This window comes from Mastigoproctus giganteus, chromosome 2, assembly GCF_048544385.1.
Source record: "Mastigoproctus giganteus isolate SK-2022 chromosome 2, ASM4854438v1, whole genome shotgun sequence".
NCBI classification, from domain to species: domain Eukaryota; kingdom Metazoa; phylum Arthropoda; class Arachnida; order Uropygi; family Thelyphonidae; genus Mastigoproctus; species Mastigoproctus giganteus.
In genome coordinates this window covers 30710646-30733385 of record NC_143576.1, presented here as the reverse complement: position 1 = coordinate 30733385, position 22740 = coordinate 30710646, and the positions used below count along the sequence as shown (strand labels likewise).

The 22740-nt window shown below is 36.5% G+C and overlaps 1 protein-coding gene across 1 annotated transcript in view; it reads right to left on the bottom strand.

The window, feature by feature from the left end:
- Positions 1–22740, bottom strand: part of ClpX (Caseinolytic protease chaperone subunit) — a 187148-nt gene that overhangs the window by 162271 nt on the left and 2137 nt on the right. Inside the window, exon 2 of the mRNA XM_090390403.1 lies at positions 14231–14334. Coding sequence (XP_090246529.1) covers positions 14231–14297 — 67 coding nt within the window. The 5' untranslated portion in view covers positions 14298–14334. The remainder of the gene's footprint in view (positions 1–14230; positions 14335–22740) is intronic.

The window sequence follows — 22740 nt, the reverse complement described above, 5'->3', positions numbered from 1 at the left end:
AGGCAAATTGCTGCTATGGATAAAGGGGTGGTGGAGGGGGAGAAGACAGAGAGTGGTAATCAATGGACTAATGTTATTAGTGGAGTCCCTCAGGGTTCAGTATTGGGTCCTTTATTGTTCTCTGTATTTATAAATGATATTGATGATGGTATATCAAGCTTAATGTCCAAGTTTGCAGACGATACGAAGGTTGGCAGGGTTGTCAAGGACACTACTGACACTATGCTGCTGCAACAGGACCTGGAAAGGTTGAGCAGATGAGCTGAGAGGTGGCAAATGAAGTTTAACATTGACAAATGTAAGGTACTACATATGGGAAACAGCAACCCCAGAGTAACGTATCAACTCTGTGGTACTACACTGGCAGTGGTAGAGAATGAAAAAGACCTGGGGGTAATTGTGTAGACAGATGTGAAGTTCTCTGAGCAGTGCATACAGGCTACAAGAGTAGCTCATGGTGTATTGTCAATGATATACAGGAATTTTTCTAGCAGGGATAAGGAGGTGATTATTCCCTTGTATAAGGCAATGGTCAGGCCACACCTAGAGTACTGTATACAGGTCTGGAGGCCTCATTTCAATAAAGATGTAGAGCTGCTGGAACAAGTACAGAGAAGGGCAACAAGATTAGTGAATGGAACAAAGGGGTACTCTTACGAAGAAAGGCTTAAGTTTTGCAAATTACAGAGTCTGGAGACTAGGCACCAGCAAGGTGATCTGATAGAGGTGTATAAAGCCTTGAATGGTTTGAGCATGCTCAATGCTGATGGGATTCTTCCTCTTGCTCAGAATAATCACCTGAGAGGGCATAAATTCAAATTGAGGAAAGACGATGTAGGACAGACGTACAGAAATTTGCCTTTAGCCAGCAGGTAGTTGGTTGGTTGGTGAAACAGACTTCCAGCCCTTGTCGTGGAAGTTGATAGCCTACATAAATTTAAGGCTCAGCTGGACAGGTATTTTGAACGAAGTGGAAGTGGTTTTTTTTTTTTTTCTTTTGGCTGATGCTGCATAAGCTTGCATCATATGCCTCTACTAATGCTAAAGCTAACAAGCATTTGGCATGTCACTTTTTAACAAATGAGAAATATGACAACTTTGATTCTCATTCATACATACTAAAAAGTCACCTGTGTTTCTTCACTACATTGCATCCTCTGCTTTTTTTTTTTTTTTTTTTTTTTTTGGGTTTTACGAGGACAGTTTTGTCTATTTTTAGAGTTTTTCAAATAGCTTCTAACCGAATCAGTTCTTCTATGAATTTTCAAGTACACATGTCCCAAAATTCTTCATAAAATTTCAGATGCATAATATCGCAATTCCAATGTGGAATGCCGTTGTGTAACTGAAGTTTGTACTGAGCAAAAGTATATCACATGGATTAACTACTTTAGGTCAGTTTTCGTTTTCAAAATAACTATCCTTTAGGACTGATACTGTTTTGTGGCACCTTCTACATCACCAATTATACCCTGCAGTGCCTCTTATTTCTATTGTCTTATTTTTAATATTAAGACTCTCTTATTTTTAACTGTATTTAGGTCTGTTGGGGTGCATACACACTCCAACTGGATTCAGCAAAATAAATTCTATAATTTTTAATCTACCGAGAGCTGAAACTGACTATAGCTGGAGCCAGAACTGTTTTCTTGAATTTTCCCACTTCAATATTCAGAAATTTCTATTCAATATCATACAAACAACAAAAATGTGACATCAAGTATGCATTTTTTTAGGCCTTTTTCATTTATTTTTCTAACCCTAACTCACCCTAGAGCTTATAAAACACAATACTTGATCCATTTGATGTTGAGAGAGCAGTTGTTTACAAAGAGCGAAGTATGAGAACCATTGATTCCGCCATTGCATCAGTTCTCCATATAGCTATATCGAGAAGGCAAAAAAAGCAAACAAAAGACAAAAAGATCGTATTTCCTTTCTTCAATGTGTATTGCACCTACTAACAGAGGCGCCTCCGTAGCCAGGTGGGAAGGAGCAGCAGTGCGTAGCATATGCTTCTTGATTAGACTGGGGTTTGAGCCTGTCACCACCAAATACGGAGGATACGGAAAGGTCAGGGAATGACCACCGCATATTCTCGGAGCAATATGGCCTTAGTTGCTAATGCTCCTAAAAACCAAATAACAAACCTACTAACAGAACATCAAGGAAATTCATCTATTGGAAGCTACACTGGAAACGGTAAAAACTGGTGTAAAACTGATAATACTGCAATGCACATTTGATAAAAAAAAGTTTGCTCTATTGTAATTGTTTTCAAGGAACAATATCGGAACAGCAGTTTCCTGGATGTATGTTTAATCTTTTAACAAAATTTCAAGAAAATATTTCTATTTATAGCTGCGTTATAAACTTTGAAAACTTGTGTGCAAAAGAAGAAAAAAAAATCATCCTCCATGAAAAATGGATTGTTTTTTGAAATATGTATTGTTCACAAAATTACAATATTTTCAAACAATACAAACGGATTACGGCTAATGGGCTGCTAACATGCTATTCTGAGCTGCAATAAAAAGATATACCCTGCTGAAAAATAGATTTACACCCTATCACTTCTTTTGTTTTACTGTGATTTTTGGCAGATGTGCAATTTCACACAATCAAGCCGGTGACTGCTAAATGCAGTGCAGTTTCTTGTTCTTTTTCTATCTTGGGATCTCCTCTGACATGTGGTCATCCTGGAGTATAAACAGAAAATTTGTTTGTTGGAATACTGCCCACATGGCACAAATTATCAACTCTTTTACTGTTCTAATTTTTGTTGTGTTCAGATAATCCATGTTGGGAAATTCAAAAGTGCTACATCAATTAGGAGCAAAAACAGTTTCCCCCCAACATAACGAATTACTTTAGGCACAATAAAGGACTACTATTAATGATTTTACTGGAAGGAAGTATCCACAATAAAACATCTGTACAAGGCGCAAATAAGTGGTCAGTGGAAGGAAAGTAACCATAGTCATTTGCATTCAAGGACAAGTTATACAGCGACGTTTGAAATTTATAATGCAGTTCACTCACTAATATTTCCAAAGGGATTACTACTGCAAAATATTGTTCCCTAAAACAATTACAGTAAAGAAGTGGTGTTTTTTTATCAAATGCACACCGGATCAAAATCGGACTTATTAGAACTTCCGCATCCTACGATGAAGCTGACTAATTAGAACTTCAGCATCTGTGAGGAAACATCATGCACACTGATACTGTTAGCTACAGGAATTACGTAAAGCAACAAAGCAAAACATTGTAACAGAGATATAATGCAAAATATTGTTAGAAAGTAAAAATGCACAATATTGTTCCCTAAAACAATTACAGTAAAGCAACGTGGTTTTTTTTTTTTTTTTTTTTAATCAAATGTGCATTGTGTTATCAGTTTTACAACAGTTTTTTTTTTTTCCCCATTTCCACTGTGGCTTCCAATAGATGAATTTCCTTAATTTTTTGTTAGTAGATACAATCCATATTGAAGAAAGGAAATAAGATATTTTTGTTTTTCAAAAACAATTCATTGCAATTCTTTCTTTCGTACAAAAATTATGAAAAGCAGTAAAGCAAAATGTTGTAACAGAGCAATAATGCAAAATATTGTTTGAAAGCAATGATGCTCAACTGTTTGTTTTCCAAGAAAGTTGCTTACAGTTTTATTTTCTCCTTGGATCACCTTGGTAATGCTAATGGCATAACTTTGACCAGTCAATTATAGCTCTGTGTGTGTGTTGATTCGTTTTAGCCAGCAGCAGCACCACGATGACGTGCTAAATTCAAACGAATGCAGTTACGTGTTAGATAATAAAAGTGAACGGCCGCTGTTTTTTGCTGTCATAATTTCATAAAATGATATGTGATCGTACATTTTTGCTGTTTTTGAGTGAATTAATAGTTTTTGCTGGAATTTGAAAGGTAGGAAATCAAAGAATATACTCCTGTTTGTGTATATTGAGAGTTTCAATTTTTGTAAATTGAGCAGAAATTATGGAAATGATTAGTTTTTTTCAGGGGAGCAATTTTCAAGTTAGGGTTAAAAATTAAGGCTCGGGGGTTGTTGTTTGTTATTTGGTTTTTAGGAGCATTAGCAACTAAGGCCATATTGCTCCGGGGATATGCAATGGTCATTCCCTGACCTTTCTGCATCCTCCGTATTTGGTGGTCACGGGCTCGAACCCCAGTCTAATCAAGTAGCGTGTGCTATGAATTGCTGCTCCTGCCCACCTGGCTACAGAGGCGCCAAGGCTTGGGGGGGGGGGCAGACTTTAATCAGGTTAATTAAAAATTCTCATTGCAATTGAAGAAAAAACCTCACTCCTTAAAAGATATTGTTTTCTATTGTTGCCAAGTTTTTCATCTTGGCAATGAACTGTAAATCAAAAAGATTCATATTTAGGTTTATATTAACCCTTCGTTGGATGAACCAGCAAAACAAACATAGTTAGCCACAACATGTTTCTCAGATACATACTAGGTTTCATATCGAAAAATTAAAGACTATGTTTAAAAATCACTCTAGTTTATTCATAAATAACATAATATAAAAATTTCAAATGTTTATGCATTAAGAAATTTTTATTTTTACATAAATTCTCTATATATAAAAGAATATTTCGGAAAATAGTGCTTTTTCATGTGCACACTTTTTGCTTTCCGCAAGGCAGGTCTAACTACTATTGCATCATACTACAACAAAGTGATTAACAGCTCTGTCTCAAAGACCACGCCTAGGCACGTCACTCTTAAATTAAGCTGCATATACCACAGGTGATGACTCATTACCTGATAACTTTTAGTAGCGTTCATAACTTTTTGATAACTTTTAGTAGCATCACACAATGACAGTTCGGCCATTGTTAATTGTGGGGTTTAATTTTTAGTGTTTTTAATTTTAGAATTCTACATGTCTTAAGGCAATGATTCAATTTTTCAAAAGTTTCTTCAGCTATTAGCAATGTTGTTAATAATGGCAGTAATAAAAAAGAGAAAGATCGTATCAGAAAGGCTGAGAAGAAAAGAAAAGATCTCGAAGAGTATGAAGCAGCACTTAAAAATCCTGATATCGAAGGAAACAAAGCAATTATAATAATTTAAAGGCTTCACAATTAAGAAAGGAATGATACAAAAAGAGCAAAAAAAATGAATCACAAATTGTTGATAGCTCTACTGCAACTCCAATTGTTAATAAAAAAGAAAAAAATCGTAAAAAATGTATAAAGTATAAAGTGGTAAAAGATGAAAATGATCAAATAGAGATTCGGGAAAATATTTGCAGTTCAGGAAATTTAATACATGTCATTTTTGGAAGTATCGAAACTCCTTTGGAAGAAAAGTTTCAATGTGCAATTTTAGCCACAACAAATAATACTGTTCGCTGAATTAAAATATTTTATCCGAAATTAAGATTTTAGGAGAATGAATAAATTATTTTCCATCAGACCAAATTATGCCAGATAATTGTAATGCTGAGGAATACAATTCTGTAACACCCAAAACACACTTTATTCTCTGGAGCCTTCAGGTTTATCTCCATATAAATTACTATTAAAGGTAAATGCAATTGTTATGGTTTTAAGAAACTTTAAAAACTTTAAGAAACTTTTTAAGAACATATAAAAGATTATGTGTATTGGAAATAAGGAAGAAATGTCTGGTTTGTGAACGTCACAGGGGACAGAGCTGGTTCGAAAGCATATATTCCACAGATTCATATGTATTCAAACGAAGAGGAATATAACTTCATTTTTCAACGAACTCAGTTTCCTGTGAAACTGGCTTTTAGTATGACAATAAACAAAAGTCAAGGTCAAACATTATCTAAAGTTGGTGTTGACTTAACATCACCATGTTTTTTGCATGGACAATTGTATATTGCATTAAGTAGAGTGAAGGCAGCTAAAAATCTCTTTGTATTAACGGAAAACGAATCAAAAAACAATAAAAACTAAAAAATTTTAAAAATAAAATATTAAAGGGTATGGGGGGGGTTCCTCCACTAAAAAAAAAAATTTTAAATATAAAAACGTATAATTCAGGTTCGTGTGACACAAGTCAGAGGGGAGTGAAGCGACCTTCTGGCTTGTTTTATATAAAAAATTATTTTTTGTCTTCTTGTTCATGGAACGTTGCTTTTTTAGAGAATGATGCACAAATATTGCTGCATACTCTAAGCTGTTGTTTGGTTTTCAGGAGCATTAGCAACTAAGGCCATATTGCTCCAGGGATATGCGGTGGTCATTCCCTGACCTTTCCTCATCCTCCGTATTTGGTGTTCACGGGCTCGAACCCTGGTCTAATCAAGAAGCGTGTGCTACGCACTGCTGCTCCTGCCCACCTGGCTACGGAGGCACATGCGTGCTCTAAGCAGAGGTATTGCTTACAATTTATGCAAGAATACCTTGTCAGTCTGGTTCTCGTTGTTGCTTGCCCACAATTAGTGCACTGCTTGCAAATGCTCTCCTGTTCTGCACCTGTAGAAAGCTCAGTATGTAATCTTAGTTGAAGGGAAGTTACACCTCAAGGGACCTGACTCCTCTGATGAAGTTCCTCAGCCACTAATTCTGCAGAAAGTTGCTTGAGGAAGAGTGTGTGGCTCTTTACTTATTTTTCATTTCTCATGTAGATCACTTGTGCATTGATCCCACTAATGTTCAGCATGGCGTAGAATATATCCATCAGCCAAAGATGACAAGCTCGCACCACATGTAAGTCACACACACATATCTAATCCACGGTATCTACTCCAGACTTGGTTGCATTATAAAATGTTACAATTTCTGATTTCAGCTGATCACCTGTTTCACAGTCAATGGCATTATCAAAATGTAAGAAGGAAATCAAGATGACATTCTTTGATTTCTTTGGTACACAAGAATCAATTGTTGCTTCTTCCCTGAAGCCAAACAAACTTGATTTTTCAGGCCGGTCCTTGGCTGACACAAATTTGCCTGGGAGTTGCGGTTTGTACTTTTTTATCATTCCAAAGTATGAGAGTTTCCTTTTTCTGAGTTCCAAAACCAAACTGATATCCATAAGCCATCTGCCGTAATGTTCCATCCAGTCCCATGATAAGGTTCTGCAAGTCTTTTGACAACATCAAGTGATCTATTGCTGATTTGTACAAACCTGCAGATTGCTTCCTTGCATATATTTCAAGATTGTAAGAGTACAGCATCCTAGCATCTAATGCATATATTTTGAGTCCATATTTGTTGGACTTTGAAGATATATACTGTTTTGAACATATATATATTCTGTTTCAAACCGCATTTTCTTCTGAAGGCTTCTAATTTCTCATCAATAGTTAGATTCTCACCCGGAGAGTAACAAGTCTTGCAGTTTTCCACAAATTCAATGAAAATCTCTCTTATGAGGGCAACGCGATCATGTTTTCTTCTCTACTTTAGGTCAGTTTGCTTTTTCAAAATAACTATCCTTTAGGACTGATACCATTTTGTAGCACTTTCTACATCCCCAATTATACCCTGCACAGCACTTCTTATTTCTACTCTCTTATTTTTAACATTATAACTCTCTTCTGAACTTGTAATGAGCATCCCTCGTTGCTCAATCATCGAACCTTACACACCTGATGAGGAACTTGAAGCGTCTCTGGTTCATTACTAAGTAAAAATTTTCAATGCCATTTACGTCAGTTCCCCATAACTGATTTAGCTGGATCACTTTGGATTACTCTAAAGTGATCCAGCTAAATAAAGAAGGCCAATGAAAGCTTTTATCTCAATTTTGTCTGTAAATTTGAAATCTCTTTCCTGGCTGTAGTTTGACTGAACAGTTTAAATATCCTGATTTGTGTATTCAACAATTTCATCTAAAATTTTTCTGTAATAAGGCAGTTCCATGCTTCGGGGGGCATGCTGGCATTTCTTGCTTGATCAATAATTCCAGGCAATTTTGTTAGAAGATTTTGAGATCTGCACTGAATTTACATGTTGAACTCTTTTACTTTCCTCCACTTGTTGATTTATCCTTTCCTATGAAAAAAACTGTCGTCCTCTTGGTTGCAACTTGCTCCTCTGAGGTAGGATCTTATGCACTCTCCAAGTTGTCTTCTCTTGTTTCACTGTAATCCTCATTGGATTCTTTCCCGTCATCAAACAAGTGATGTTTTCATCACTTACTTCCTCAGAAAACAGCAGGGCATGCATAATTTTGGCATCATATATGTTACTTGGGTCTAAGCAATTCATCCCAGCTATCAAGAGCAACACAGCATCCTTACACGGACAGTCACACTATCTCACAGATACAAACAGCAGACTGAATTGAAACCAAAAAGCTTGGGAAAACGAAACTAGTTCCAATAGCTTCCAAGAAGCAATGTAGGAAGCCACTCAGAAGCACACATGCACTGCTACATCATGTCCCAGGAAACAAAGAAAAATATGACATGTATCTGAGAGATACTTAACAACCGATGAAGGGTTGTCACTGCTGTCACAGCAGTGTAAGGCAAGTGTAACAGCAGCGAGCTATACACTGTTGCGGAAGAGTTTCATTTTCCTCCTCTTGGCTTCCTGGCTTTTAAGTGCTTAACAAGCAGTTAGAAGTCAGAAAATATTTTCATGCCTCCCTAGGATGACTTGGATAATTAAAAATGTCACGGGATCTGACAAATTGAAATACATGGTGTAAAGCTGAATGCTAACTGATCAGCAGCCACATCATTTGAAACAACAATTTTCTTGTCTAGCTGAAAGGGGTACTAATGCTGATGAATCTGATATGTTTTGGAAAGTGCTTCAATCAAAATCACTAACTACATAGACTGAAAGACAACACCTGGACATAAAATCAGCAAGTAGCACATAACTATAATTACATGCTCTAATGCCACTGGTACATAAAAGTTAACCCTGTTTATAGTTGAAAAAGATAAGCAACCAAGATCTTTCAAGGGAACAGAAACACAGTTGGACAAGTCAAAAAATCTCTAAAAGCTACACCTGACTGGCAATTTTATTCATAATTGAACATCTGAAACCAAAAGACGTCCCAACAAAAGCTCTTTCTCCTGACTGGCAATGCATCAACTCATCGAAATGAATCTAGCAGTCTAAACAGATGATAGACAAATATTTGCTCATTATCTGCCTCCAAACATCATTGTTTTTAGCATTAGCATTATTAGAGGCATATGATGCAAGAAAGCAAGCTTATGCAGCATCAGCCAAAAAAAAAAAAAAAAATACTTCCACTTCACCCCTCCCTTCGTTCAAAATACCTGTCCAGCTGAGCCTTAAATTTGTTTAGGCTATCAACTTCCACAACAAGGGATGGAAGTCTGTTCCACCAACCAACTACCCGCTGGCTAAAGACAAATTTCCGGACATCTATCCTACACCTGTCTTTCCTCAATTTGAATTTATGCCCTCTCAGGTGATTATTCTGAGCAAGAGGCAGAATCCCATCAGCATTGAGCATGCTCAAACCATTCAAGGCTTTATTCACCTCTATCAGATCACCTCGCCAGTGCCTAGTCTCCAGACACTGTAATTTGCAAAACTTAAGCCTTTCTTCGTAAGAGCAACCCTTTGTTCCATTCACTAATCTTGTTGCCCTTCTCTGTACTCGTTCCAGCAGCTCTACATCCTTCTTGAAATGAGGCCTCCAGACCTGGTGTGGCCTGACCATTGCCTTATACAAGGGAATAATCACCTCCTTATTCCTGCTAGAAAAATTCCTGTATATCATTGATAAGACACCATGAGCTACTCTTGCAGCCCGTCTGCACTGCTCAGAGAACTTCATATCTGCCTGCACAATTACCCCCAGGTCCTTTTCATTCTCTACCACTGTCAGTGTAGTACCACAGAGTTGATACGTTGCTCTGGGGTTGCTGTTTCCCATATGTAGTACTTTGTCAATGTTAAATTTCATTTGCCACTTCTCAGCCCATCTGCTCAACCTTTCCAGATCCTAACCTATGGATCAAAGAGTGACCGAAAATTTAAAATGCTGATATTCTTAAATGTTTTCTTTACCTCATCATAGGAAAGAACAAGGAAATAGTGGAATTTTTAACAACATGGACTGCTTAATGCTATTTTTTGTGCTGCATAAGCATGGGCAGAAATTCTACCAACTACAATTCAGTAATCATGAGGAAGATACCCAACAGTACACATCAGAATCCAAACAGGCAATTAAAATAATGAAATCACTGCATTAAACTGTATTCAAATTCTGAAATAAAGTGAATGGCTTTCAGGAGGTTGGTCAAGTGGATATGGAAGAATGGCATGGCATTAACAACACAGAACTAGGCTATGAAACCAGAGACAATGGTGCAATCACAGAAGCATCATAAACCAAGAATTTCTTGAGATAAATGAGGAGAAAGGGATTGAATTATTGATTTCAAAGGAACTATTACATTTACTCAATGTAATATTCTACAATGAGCAAATGTAATTTACTCAAGCTCTAAAAGAAAAAGATTCTGCTGACATTTCTAGAACAAGAGAATAGTGACTACAATGACATCTCTCCATGCATAAAATACATAACTTCATTAGAAGGAAAAAAACATTTTAAAGAAAAGGCAATGTTTAATGACCATTTTTCTGTAAAATAATCATTTTACAGCTCTGAACAAACAAAAAAACATTTTTGTTTGCTCAGAGCTATAAACACAGCACAGCAAATTTGTAAATTTACTATAGTATGCATCTGCATACAGTAGTTTATAATGCATTTCAATGTTTTATTTACGATTTTTCTAGATTAAGAAGTTTTACATATTCTGAACTTGAACTTTAAAGTTAAAAATACAAAATACAATTTATGTAACTAGTTCTATATGTTTTGTACTCTACCAATATTGTAATTCAAATAAAATGAAATAATTCTCATAACAGTGTTCTTCAATTATACAGCATAGCCTTCCCCATCATTCACAAAGCCAGAGATTTCACTGTATACACTTAAAGTAGTAGCATCTACTTGTGGCTGTTTAAAACAGACTAGTCACAAAATACACAGGGCAAAGCAGTTCTCAGTTCACTAATTTATTTCATTAGCCTCTTGCTATATTAAAATAATCAAGGTTTTGCCTTCTTTATACAATAGCAACTCAGATACACCTGTTTTATTATCCCAAGGACATTAGAGATAACAGCAATCAGCCACTATCTGACGAAAGACCAGCAAGTCATGAAACAGGCTGTCATCATGTATCTTTTAATTTAAGCAACCAATAAAATAACCTTTCAGTGATGTCATTTGTTTAAACTGAGTGTTTCTCAAAGTAGTTCAAAATTAAGAGTTTGTTCTGTCTTTGAGACCAGAATGTAAACTTATGGCAGGTGAAAACCTGCTAGCTGCAAAACACAATAGTACTCTAAGGAAACAAATGCAAAAACATAAATAAATCAAAGTTATTTGAGATATTTTTTTAATAAAATGCAAAGGCTGAACAAATTCAGATCCAAAATTACAATTATGAAAATGAGTTTGTTTTGAAAGAAGCCAAAAATGGCAGAGAATCCTAAGAAAGACTTATTAATACTGGAAGTATCAATTCCCTTTCATATTACTTATCAAAAAGGCACACATCTTTTGCATCTTCCAAAAAAAAAAAAAAAAAAAAACTAACCACTCACACTTCTCACACCATCCAGTTCCCCTCTGAACTTTACTAAATCCTGTCTTAGTCAACTTAGCAGTAATTTATGCCAATGTTGGTATTAATAGTGGTAAATGATGCAAGGAATAAAGCTTATATGGCATCAGCAAAAAAAAAAAAAAATCACTACCCACTTCATCTGTCCATCCCCTCTAATAATCTGTCTACTGCTTCCATCCACTTCTATAATCAGTTACACTTGGGCTGAAAGTAAATTTTTGCACATCTATCTTGAAGCTATCCTTTTCAATTTAAGTTTATGTCCCCTTATGTATATTGTCTGGGAAAACGTAAGAATGCCATCAAAATTTAGTTTACTCGATCCATTTAAAGCTTTAAACACTTCAATCGGGTCTCCTCACAAGTGTATGGTTTTCTAAGCAATAAGATCTGCAGAAACCGAAGGCTTTAAAGGTAGAAATTAATCATGTCCTTAATTAATCTTGTTGCTTTCTCCCTGCCTATTCTAGCAGTTCCACGAGGCTTCCAAGACCTGTATGCAGTATTCAAGATGCAGCCTAACCAATGCATTATATAATGGTTAATGTCCTTTAGTAAAGCACAAAAAGCTGGATAAATTCTGATCTAAATTACAGTTGTGCAAATAAATTTGTTTTGTAAGCAGCCAAAAATGGAAAAGCTCCTTGCTGAGAAAGAGACTTAATACTACTCTAAGTAACATTTCCCTTTCATATTACTGAATAGCTGCATGAAATACAAGAGAGAATTTTTCTAATCTTCCAAAAAAACAAATTCTACAACTTACTGTCTGAAGGTAAACTTCGTGAGATATGGCCTTTTGTTATTCCTTTTATTTGTGCCTGCTGGTTTTTATCTCTCCTACCAGAAAGAATATACCTTCCTCATTCATTGTACTTTAAGTTTGCTGGGACACTATGTGCTCTGCTGGCCGCCTCCGTAGCCAGGTGGGCAGGAGCGGCAGTGCGAAGCACACACTTCTTGATTAGACCAGGGTTCAAGCCCGTGACCACCAAATACAGATGTGGAAAGGTCAGAGAATGACCACCGCATATCCCCGTAGCAATATAGCCTTAGTTGCTAATGCTCCTAAAAACCGAACAACAACAAACAACAACAGGCAGCCTGCTTACACTCCATTGACTTGCTTTCCAGGCTGCTGCTCATTCTAATAGAAGCAGTTCAAAAATCACCTTTGCCTCTGCCTGCGGCCACTGTTAACCTTTTAGTCTGTGTATCTCCCCAATCTAGCAGTTTTCCGACCCACCTAACACTGCCTCGATAGCAAATATTCTTGCACCCTTTCTATTTAAGTGTACCCCATCCCTGTTAATAAATTTAAGGTCACTCATACCTCTGAATTGAAACAGGCACTTGTGTGGTATCTGGAAGATGCAATGCAAACATCGGTATTTTTGTGAGCTGCTTGTGTTTAGTTGGCAAAACCAAAGCTATAAGGCAAGATTTCACACCTGTTACTGGTGTCGCACAGCAAACACCATGTAGAGATGGGGAATTGCCTAAAAGAAAAATATTTGTTCACCTGTTGTCTGTTAAACAGCAAACAAATAATTTATGTCTTGTATTTCATAGTATACTGAAATGAAAATAGAAAATAGTGTAAAACCAGTTAGAGAATATTCGTAGGCAAAGGCACACAGGAGGATTTGATTTCATCTACAAATTTAAAAACAAAACAGAAAATTTTTTAAAAAGTAGCATCTTTGAAATGCCACACTAGCAACAGAAGATTACGATACTAACTATTCCCTAGAAAACTTCTTCATAAAAAAAACCGTAAAGCATACATTGAATTAATTGATGGGCAATGATATTAAAAATAAAATTGCATACAATACTGATTACAACTTCAAAGATAGGAGAAATTTCCTTAAGCTGTTATACAGGGTGTCCGGGCTAGAGGTATCCAAAAACACACACATAAATCTCAGCATTTATACGGTGTATTAAAATATTTTTTTTGTTATTATACTGAGTAACTCACCAAGTGTTTATGAAGGTTAGTAAAGTTCAATATGGGCACCTTTTGTAGCGACAGATGTCAAAACGATACTCGAGCTCTTGCCAAGTGTTTTCCAGAATCTGAAGCATTATTAGAGCAACTGCTTCAAAACGTTGATTCAAATCGTTCAAATCCCAAAATTTTCTCTGGTACACACAGTGTTTAATAAAGCCACATGCTTTTTTTTTTTTTTTTTTTTTTCTTAATCATATTTATGGAAAAAAAATGGACCGATGACGCCATTTTTGTGCACTCCTAACCAGACATTGACTTATAGTGTGTCCCTTTCATTTTCGATCACTTGGTAAGGATTCTCCATACCCCAAATGCGGTAAATAAATCTTGGAGAGATTTTCTGTCAACTGTGCTTTCATTTGAGAAAATATAATGAGTGGTTCTCGCATTATAAGCCATTATTTTTGGATACCTCTAGTCCGGACACCCTATATTTAGCTAAAACAATAAAATGTCAAACTTTCAATTCAGGACACATTTCATTTATTCTGAATACCTTTTAATTTTTCACAATAAACATAACTATTCTTAAAATATTCTTTGAAAACTGATACCTCCTTTAGACACTTGAGATACTGCTAGCTTTCTTGCTGAACTGAGTCCGGAACAAACAGCTGACATGATCACAATGAACCAATATTTTAATATGAGAAATAACCTAGAAAATTAAAAAATAAAGATTACAAAAGAACTTTGTGGAAGGTGCAATGGAACTTATTTCTTAACTAAAAATGGTCCAGTTTACATAACCTGATAAAACCTGAAAACTTCACTCAGATTTTATCATTATCTGTTTGTCACTCATTTACCATTAAAAGTGCCAAAGAAAAGGTAAGCCTGGACTGGATACCACTATGCAAAGAACTCTTTTCCATCCCAAGGTTTCTGAACATGACACCTCATTAATCAAAGGACATCAAAAGCTTAAGAATAACTTAAGTGGTGATCAATCTTTTGTGTCGAAGGGCAGCACTGGGGAATTTCTGTCTCAACAGTCCAGGTAAACAAAGTGTTGGTTAACACTGCACTGCACTGTTCTGTTCCATAAGAACTAATAAAGATGCACAGAGTCTTCCTTAAAATATAATTAAACTGCAGCATTTCTTAATAAGAAAATTTTAAAATTTATACTTAATTATGAAAATCAATAAAATAAAAAATAAATTTTACTATTTAAACTTCTAGAAGGTTTGTTTGTTATTTGGTTTTTAGGAGCATTAGCAACTAAGGCCATATTGCTCCAGTATATGCGGTGGTCATTCCCTGACCTTTCCGCATCCTCCGTTTTTGGTGGTGACGGGCTCGAACCCCGGTCTAATCAAGAAGCGTGTGCTACGCACTGCTGCTTCTTCCCACCTGGCTACGGAGGCGCCACTTCTAGAAGGTGGCACCTCCGTAGCCAGGTGGGAAGGAGCAGCAGCAGCAGTGTGTAACACACTCTTCTTGATTAGACCGGGGTTCGAGCCCGTCACCACCAAATACGGAGGATGCGGAAAGGTCAGGGAATGACCACCGCATATCCTCGAGCAATATGGCCTTAGTTGCTAATGATCCTAAAAACCAAATAACTTCTAGAAGGTATCCTGAAGAATTTACAGCTCTGTCACATGCGTACATCAAAATATTGCAATGCATGTTTATATCTGAACATGCCTTCAAGCTAACTGATGTCACATGAAGCTATATTTCCATATTTTGCAGGATGGGTAAAACCTTGTCGAGGGCTAGACTCAACCTGAACTTTCAGTCAAGTTTGGTCTAACTTGACCAGAGTACCATTACTCTGGAACATAGCAAAAATTTCTAACTGTAAAATTCATGTTAAAAGTCAAACAATTCATAACAATTTTTAAAATGCTCATAGGTTCACCATAGAAAATAGGTAACAAAAAAAAAAAAAAAAAAAAAAACTCTACAACGGATAAAATTATTTTTATGTATACAACAAATGGTTCGTTTCCACCAATGCATTTTTTTTTTTTGTTTTATTTGGTAAGAATTTCTCAATAATTAAAGGCTAACAACTACTTTCCACTAAAAGTTCTAAAAACAAATTAACATTATAATGTACGGCATAAATCTTTGTGGTTTTATATATATATAAAAAATGTAATTCCTCAAGGCATGCTTTGATATCTCAAGTTGTAGTGATATCACAATAATCCTGAAATTGCAACATAAACAAACAGCATTTCCCCACAATAAAAAATATAACTACCATTTATTTTATACAGTTGTGTAGATAAATGCAAGGCCTTACACTTGGGGGATAGCAACCCCAAAATAAATTATACACTTGGTGGGGTTAAATTAAAAACAGTGGAAGAATTAGTGGAAATTAAAAACAAAGAATCAATGGAAATTAAAAACAAGGGAAGTTACAATATGGACAGACATGAAATTTTCTGAACAATGTAAACAGGCAGCCAGGAAAGCCCATGGTGTTCTATCGATGATTTATCGAATGTCATCCTGTAGAGATGGGGAGGTCATAATCTCATTGTATAAGGAAATTGTAAGACCACATTTGGAATACTGTATTCAAGTATGGAAACCTCATCTGAAAAAAAGACATTGAGCTTCTTGAAATAGTCCAAAGATGGGCAATGGGCAAAAATGGTGATATCAGCAAAAAGACAACTGCACAAGGAAAGACTGATAATGTAGGCTACAGAGTTTGGGCAACCAGTGACCTCTGAGGTGAAATGATTGAGGTTCATAAAGCTCTGAGAGGGATTAGTAAAATGAATGAAGGTGGAATTTTCACTGTTATAAAGAATTCCAGAACTAGGGGCCATAAATTCAATTACAGAGGTTGACGTTTAGAGTAGATTGCATGAAGTTTTCTTTTAGCCAGCAATTCATTGATTCAAAGGTCAACCAAATAGTTTTTTTTTATGAAAACCCCAAACACGAGAGGTACTAGAACCTATAGTACTTAGTACCGTGCTTGGGTTGGAGGTTGAGAAGATGAAAGAAGATATTCGTTGACATTAGACTTGAACTTCTGTAAACCGTAATTTTCAGGAAATACGTAAGAAAGAAGGTTGTTCCAGAAAACGGCAGTTGAATGAATAAACGAGGAAGATGAAAAGTTGGTTCTGTGAGTTTGAAGTTGGACAGTAGGTGGATGTTGGCTGGTAGTGGCACAGGTTCAGACTGTTTTGAAAGAGAGAGAGTGGAAATTATAGAAGCCAATTCAGAAGAACAGTGGCCATGGAAGTATCTGTAGAAAAGGCATGCAGCAGAAACAGTACATCTATGAGACAGAGAGTGGAGAGACTCTGTTAGAGAGGAGTCATTAATTAACCTAACTGCCCTCTTCTGAATGGAATCTAGAAGCCTGAGAGAGGTTTTGGGGGCACCACCCCAGATGTGGGAACAATATTCCATGGTAGGGCAGATTTGCGATTTGTACAGATGTTTGGAAGAAAAGTAACGCCGAGAGCGAAAAAGAAAACCAAGTTTTTTTGGATACAGAGGAAGCAATATTTGTAATGTGCTTGTGCCAAGAGAGATTGGAAGCCAGGGTAATCCCCAAAAGAGATATATCATTTTGCCTAGAAATTGAAGTGTCACCAAAGATAAGCATAGGAGCAGAAGAATCCTTTTTGCGAGATATAAGACAGGACTGAGTTTTAGAAGGATTGAAATCAATTAAGTTGTCTTTGCCCCACTGGAGAATTACCTAGAGTTTGGCATTTAAGGAATTGGTAACAGATATTCGAGAAGTTATTATTATTATTATTAGCAATATGGTGCCTAATTATAATCACTCGAAGCAAAATACTGTTGCACACTTTGCCCTGTTCAGAAATATCAAGTCAGTTTTGTTTATAACAATGGAACTGCCATCTAGACTAAAATGTCAAAAGCAAATCACATTTCAGTTTTTTTTCATCTGGCTGAACATCCTCTTACATACTGGTTTGAGGAATTGCAAAAATACCATGCTTGACTTAAGATAATTTTTATATTTCAAGTTTCCTTCTGCAATAGTCAAGTCTCCAACCAAGAATCACTCTGCATCAATTTTTTTCTCCTTTCATAATAACAACTGGTTGGTTCTCACACTGCAACTTACAAAACTGATATTGCAAAACTCTACTGCATCATACATTTATCTTCACTATGCACAAAAAATTTCAAATTTTAAAATGCGTAGTGCTAACTGATGAAATTTGTGATATTTATAAGAAAAGCAATTTTCAGGGTGAACTTGTACAATGTATAGTCACATGTAGCAATACAGTATACTTCTTCACTAAACAAAAGAAAAGTATCCTCTCTTGTTTTAAACTCTCCAAGAGCTCAACAGTAGAAAGACCCACACGTTAGAATAATCTAACTCATTGCATTTGCTAATCAATTTCCGAAATGGAAGCAAAAGATTTTAAAATGTTGGCTAAACAAATTTACATATCACATTTTTCAACATATGAGGATGGTTCAATAAACAATCGCCCTGACCTAGCTGCAGAGGTGCTAGCCTGTTGATTCTTGGCACAGGTTTTAGTCCTTCTCTACATAGCCACTGTGAAGATTTACACATTTTTCCCATCGATGGATGAGGCTACGGATATCGTTCTTGTAGAAGTGGCGAGATTAGTCTTTGAACCATGACTCTGTTGCAGAAATGAGTGTCATCAGGGTAGTGGGTCCCCCGAAGAAATGATTTGAGGGAAGGAAACAAGAAGTAGTCCAATGGTGCAAGACCAGGTGAGTAGGCTGGACGGGGCAGTATTTCATATCCACAAGTGGCCGCTTGTGTTGTTACAATTTCAGAAGTGTGAACTGGGGCATTGTCTTGAAGCATTCTCACACTTTTGGACAGCATGCCACACCTATGTGTTTTGATTTTCTCCCGTAATTTTGTGAGTAAGTTAGCATAATAGGCACCTGTAATTGTTCTACCTTTTGGCAGGTAATCAGTCTCATCCAAAAACAATCAACAAGACCTTTCCTGGTGATGCTTGGATCCTTGCCTTCTTGGGGTGTGAGGTGAGGAACCATGATGCCACCATTCCATGGACTGCTTTTTACTTTCAGGGTCGAAATGGTGTATCCAACTTTCATCCTGAGTGATTAGACGAGAGAAAAAGTCTTCCTCGTTTTTTTGGCAGAGGGCTAACAACTCTTGTGATTTCTGTTGTCGATCAGCCTTCTGGAAACCAGTCAATAATCAGGGAATCCATCTTGCACTCAATTTCCGTAAATGGAGTTGGTCATGAAGGACTGTTTTAACAGAGCCCACACTAATTTTCGCCTCCTGGGACAATTCATGCACAGATACCGGCGATCTTCCATGATTATGCAAGGGTGCAAAGAAGGGTAACTCGCCTGGTGAGATCGGCAAAAGGGGATCCTTATGAAGAAAGACTTCGAATATGTGGGTTGCAGAGTTTGGAAACTTTTAGATTATAAATGATGCTAGAACTAGGGGACATAAATTCAAGTTACGGGGGAAATGTTTAGATTGGACTGCAGGAAGTTTTATTTTAGCCAACGAGTTATAAATTACTGGAATAAGTTGCCTTCATGGGTGGTAGAGGCCGAGAGTTTGGGGAAATTCAAAGGTCATCTGGATAGTACTTTCGGGTAAGGGAAGCGCATAGGATGATAGGTTTAATTTCCTTTTTATTTATTAATTATTATTATTTAGTTATTTATTTTTTGTTTTTATCATTGTTTTGTTCGGATTTTTTTTTTTTTTTTTTGGCTGGTGCAGCATAAGCCACAGGCTTTCTTGCACTAATACTAATACTAATTAACGACTCCACTTTTCTGATTGTGCTGTCATCAATGACACTAATGTGAACAACCTAGAATGGGCTCAGATTCTACCGATGTCTAACCACACCTAAATTGTCTATGCCAATGCTTCACAATGCCATAGTATGGGGCTTCATCCTTATATACATCAGTCATCTCCTCATGGATTTCTTTAGATTTCCCCTTCAAGAACAGATACCAGATTAGAGCTCTGGCTTCAACTTTGTCCATGATGCTACTTTGTCACACGTTCAGCTCTGTAAAAGAAAAACAAATTAAGACACAGGGCTGAAATTTTATACCTTTAGTACAGAGATATGTATGATGCTACACAAAATATCATTACTGTGCGATATGTGGAAGTAGGTGAGGGCAATTCTTTATTGAACCACCCTCATATGAAGCCAGAAGAAAGAAATATAAACAGACTTTTATATGAAAATCTGTTCAGGTTTCTGGACTTATCAGTTTGCTTGGACTGTTTATGGCAGAAGTATCAAATTCAGAAGTTCCTTTCCTTATTCTGCATTTCATTATTAGTTTGTCTTCTGTCAAAACTTCTTTTGGATAATGAACTGGACTTAGTATTATCAAAAGTTGACACTATAAAGTCCAGAACTATAACTGATAAGTGCAAAAACCTGAACAGATGTGCATAAGAGTCTGTTTGTATTTCTCACTGTTCATTAGAAGATTCTTTTTTTTTTTGGCTGATGCCGTATAAGCTTGCTTTCTTGCATCATGTGCCAATGCTAATGCTAATTTACCCAATGACAGCCACCATGTGCACACATACTTCAAAACCTTTTGCAGTTCAGTGGCATGAATTAATTGAAACTGTTTCAATCTGTCTTTTTATTTAGTACTTCTAGATAGGAATAAATCTCCACCAGATATTCATCTACTTTCAGATGAAAGCATGCAGTCCCCTTTTCAACACACCCAGTGTTCTCCCCAGAAAATTTTGCCAGCCAGGTGGCATTATGAAGTAGCCGGGTGGGGAGGTGTAATATTCCGCAATATTATAAAATTTTCTGTTATTTATAAATGCGACTTAAGCAATCGAGAGCAAAAATTAATTGCAGAATTTAACATTATATGCTCCTGTCACATTGATCTCGATCACATAGTATGTTCAAATTAATACTGATTGAGATCAGTAAGCAGTACCATTTGGTACTGTGAGAATTGCTTAAATTTTAGCCGGGCGGTGTGCCCATTTGATTGGTCCTGGGGAGTACACTGACACCAATTAACTAGATGTCAAGTACAGGCTATTATTCCTCTTAATTAATACCCTTGCTATTCCAATTTTTATGCCTACCACATAAGAGAAACATTATCAAAACAAAATTAAACTTTTCTAAAGGAATCCCACATTTTTACATTGTTCAAAAGATGTCAAATATCATGGAGTCACCTTCCAACACAATGACACTGAGAGCAAGCTGATTTTGATTTGACTTGTTTTCTGGGTTGAGAAAGGTCACCACAATGGGATATAGCTTGGAATCATTTAGATTACTGCCATCTGTGGCAAGTGAAAATTGCACATTTTTCAAAGCCATCACTACCGCTTCTTTCCCTCTCTATCCAATTTCACTAAAAATTATCTGCTGTTCTAGTTTCTTACAAATCCACATATTTTTGTTATTTTGCGATCAGAAAACATATGAATAAATATATTTGCATCTTTATTCACTCATGAAAAGTTTTAAAGAATGGAAATAGCAAAAGTATATCAAATTAAGTAGATTCCAGTTATACTGAGAAAAAAGTGGAAGAGAAATTGCTGAAGCAAGAAATGAATAATGCACCTGGGACTGATAAAATCTACCCAATTATATCAAAAACAGCAAAACAGGTAGGCAAACCCTTGGCCATAATTATAACAGCATCCTTGGATTCAGAGGAGTGCCTAGAGATTGGAAATGCACAAATATCTCTCCTACTCACAAATGGGAAAAGGAATCAAAGGACGTAGTGAGTAATTACAAACCTGTAAGCTTGACATCTGTTCTAGAGAAAATAATAAAGTCAGTGGTTAAAAAAGAAACACATGATGACCTAAACAGGAAGGCAATTATATGGCAATACAGATTTGGATAAGGCAATGTCTTGTGTGACCGACCTGATCAGCTACTATATTGCAGTAACAAAGGAACTGGATACAAAATATAATTTTGACATCATACACCACTGTTCCACATGAAAGACAGCTGTACAGATTGGAGCAATGTGGCATTTGGGGCAAGTTACTATTAGGAATAAAAGAGCAGATAGGAGTTGAGTGACTGAAGGCAGAAGGTAGTTATTAATAGACAGCCATTCTTATTAGTGAAGCACACCAGGTAGAGAGCTAGGAACACTGTTTTCAATAATTATAGGTTGGCAGAGAGAATAATGGCTGGAATCAGAGTATGCTACTGCAACAAAACTTAAAGAAATTAGAGTGATCGGCTGAGAAGTGGCAATTTAAGTTAAAAATGCAAGGTACTACATATGAGTAGCAGTAATCCTACAATAACAAACCATTCGGGTAGTACCACACAAGATGGTGCAAAACAAAAAAAAAGACCTAGGGATAACTGCATAGTCTAAGGTTCTGTGGGCAGTGCAGACAGGCTGACAGGATAAGGAGGTGATTATCTCATTATATAAGGCAGTCATTGAACTGCATCTTCAGTACTACACAGAGGTCCGGAAGCCTCATTTTTAAACTGAAAAAGGATGGTCGCAGGACAGATGCTTGAACAGGACCAGGATATGTCTACTAGGTGCAAATGCTGATGATGTTGAGCAGCTATCTTCATTAATATCATTAGTACATGTAATAATGATATTAAGAGTAAGAAATCTGAGGATTTAGTATTAGTAGAGGCATATGATGCAAGAAAGCAAGCCTTATACAGCATCAGCGAAAAAAAAAAAAAACCCTTCCCATTTCACCCATCCATTCGCTCCAGATGTCTGTCTAGTTTCGCCTTGAATTTATTTAAGCTGTCAACTTCTATAAGGACAGATGGAAGTTTGTTCCAGCAATAAACCACCTGCCGGGTAAAGGCAAATTTCCACACATCTATTCTACAACTGTCTTTCTCAATTTAAATTTATGTCCCCTTAGGCAATTAATCTGGGCAAGAGGAAAAATCCCATCAGAATTGAGCTTGCTCAACCATTCAAGGCCTTATACACCTCAATCCTATCACCTCACAGGTGCCTAGTCTGCAGACACTGTAATTTGCAGAACTTAAGCCTTTCTTCGTAAGAACAACCCTTTGTTCCATTCACT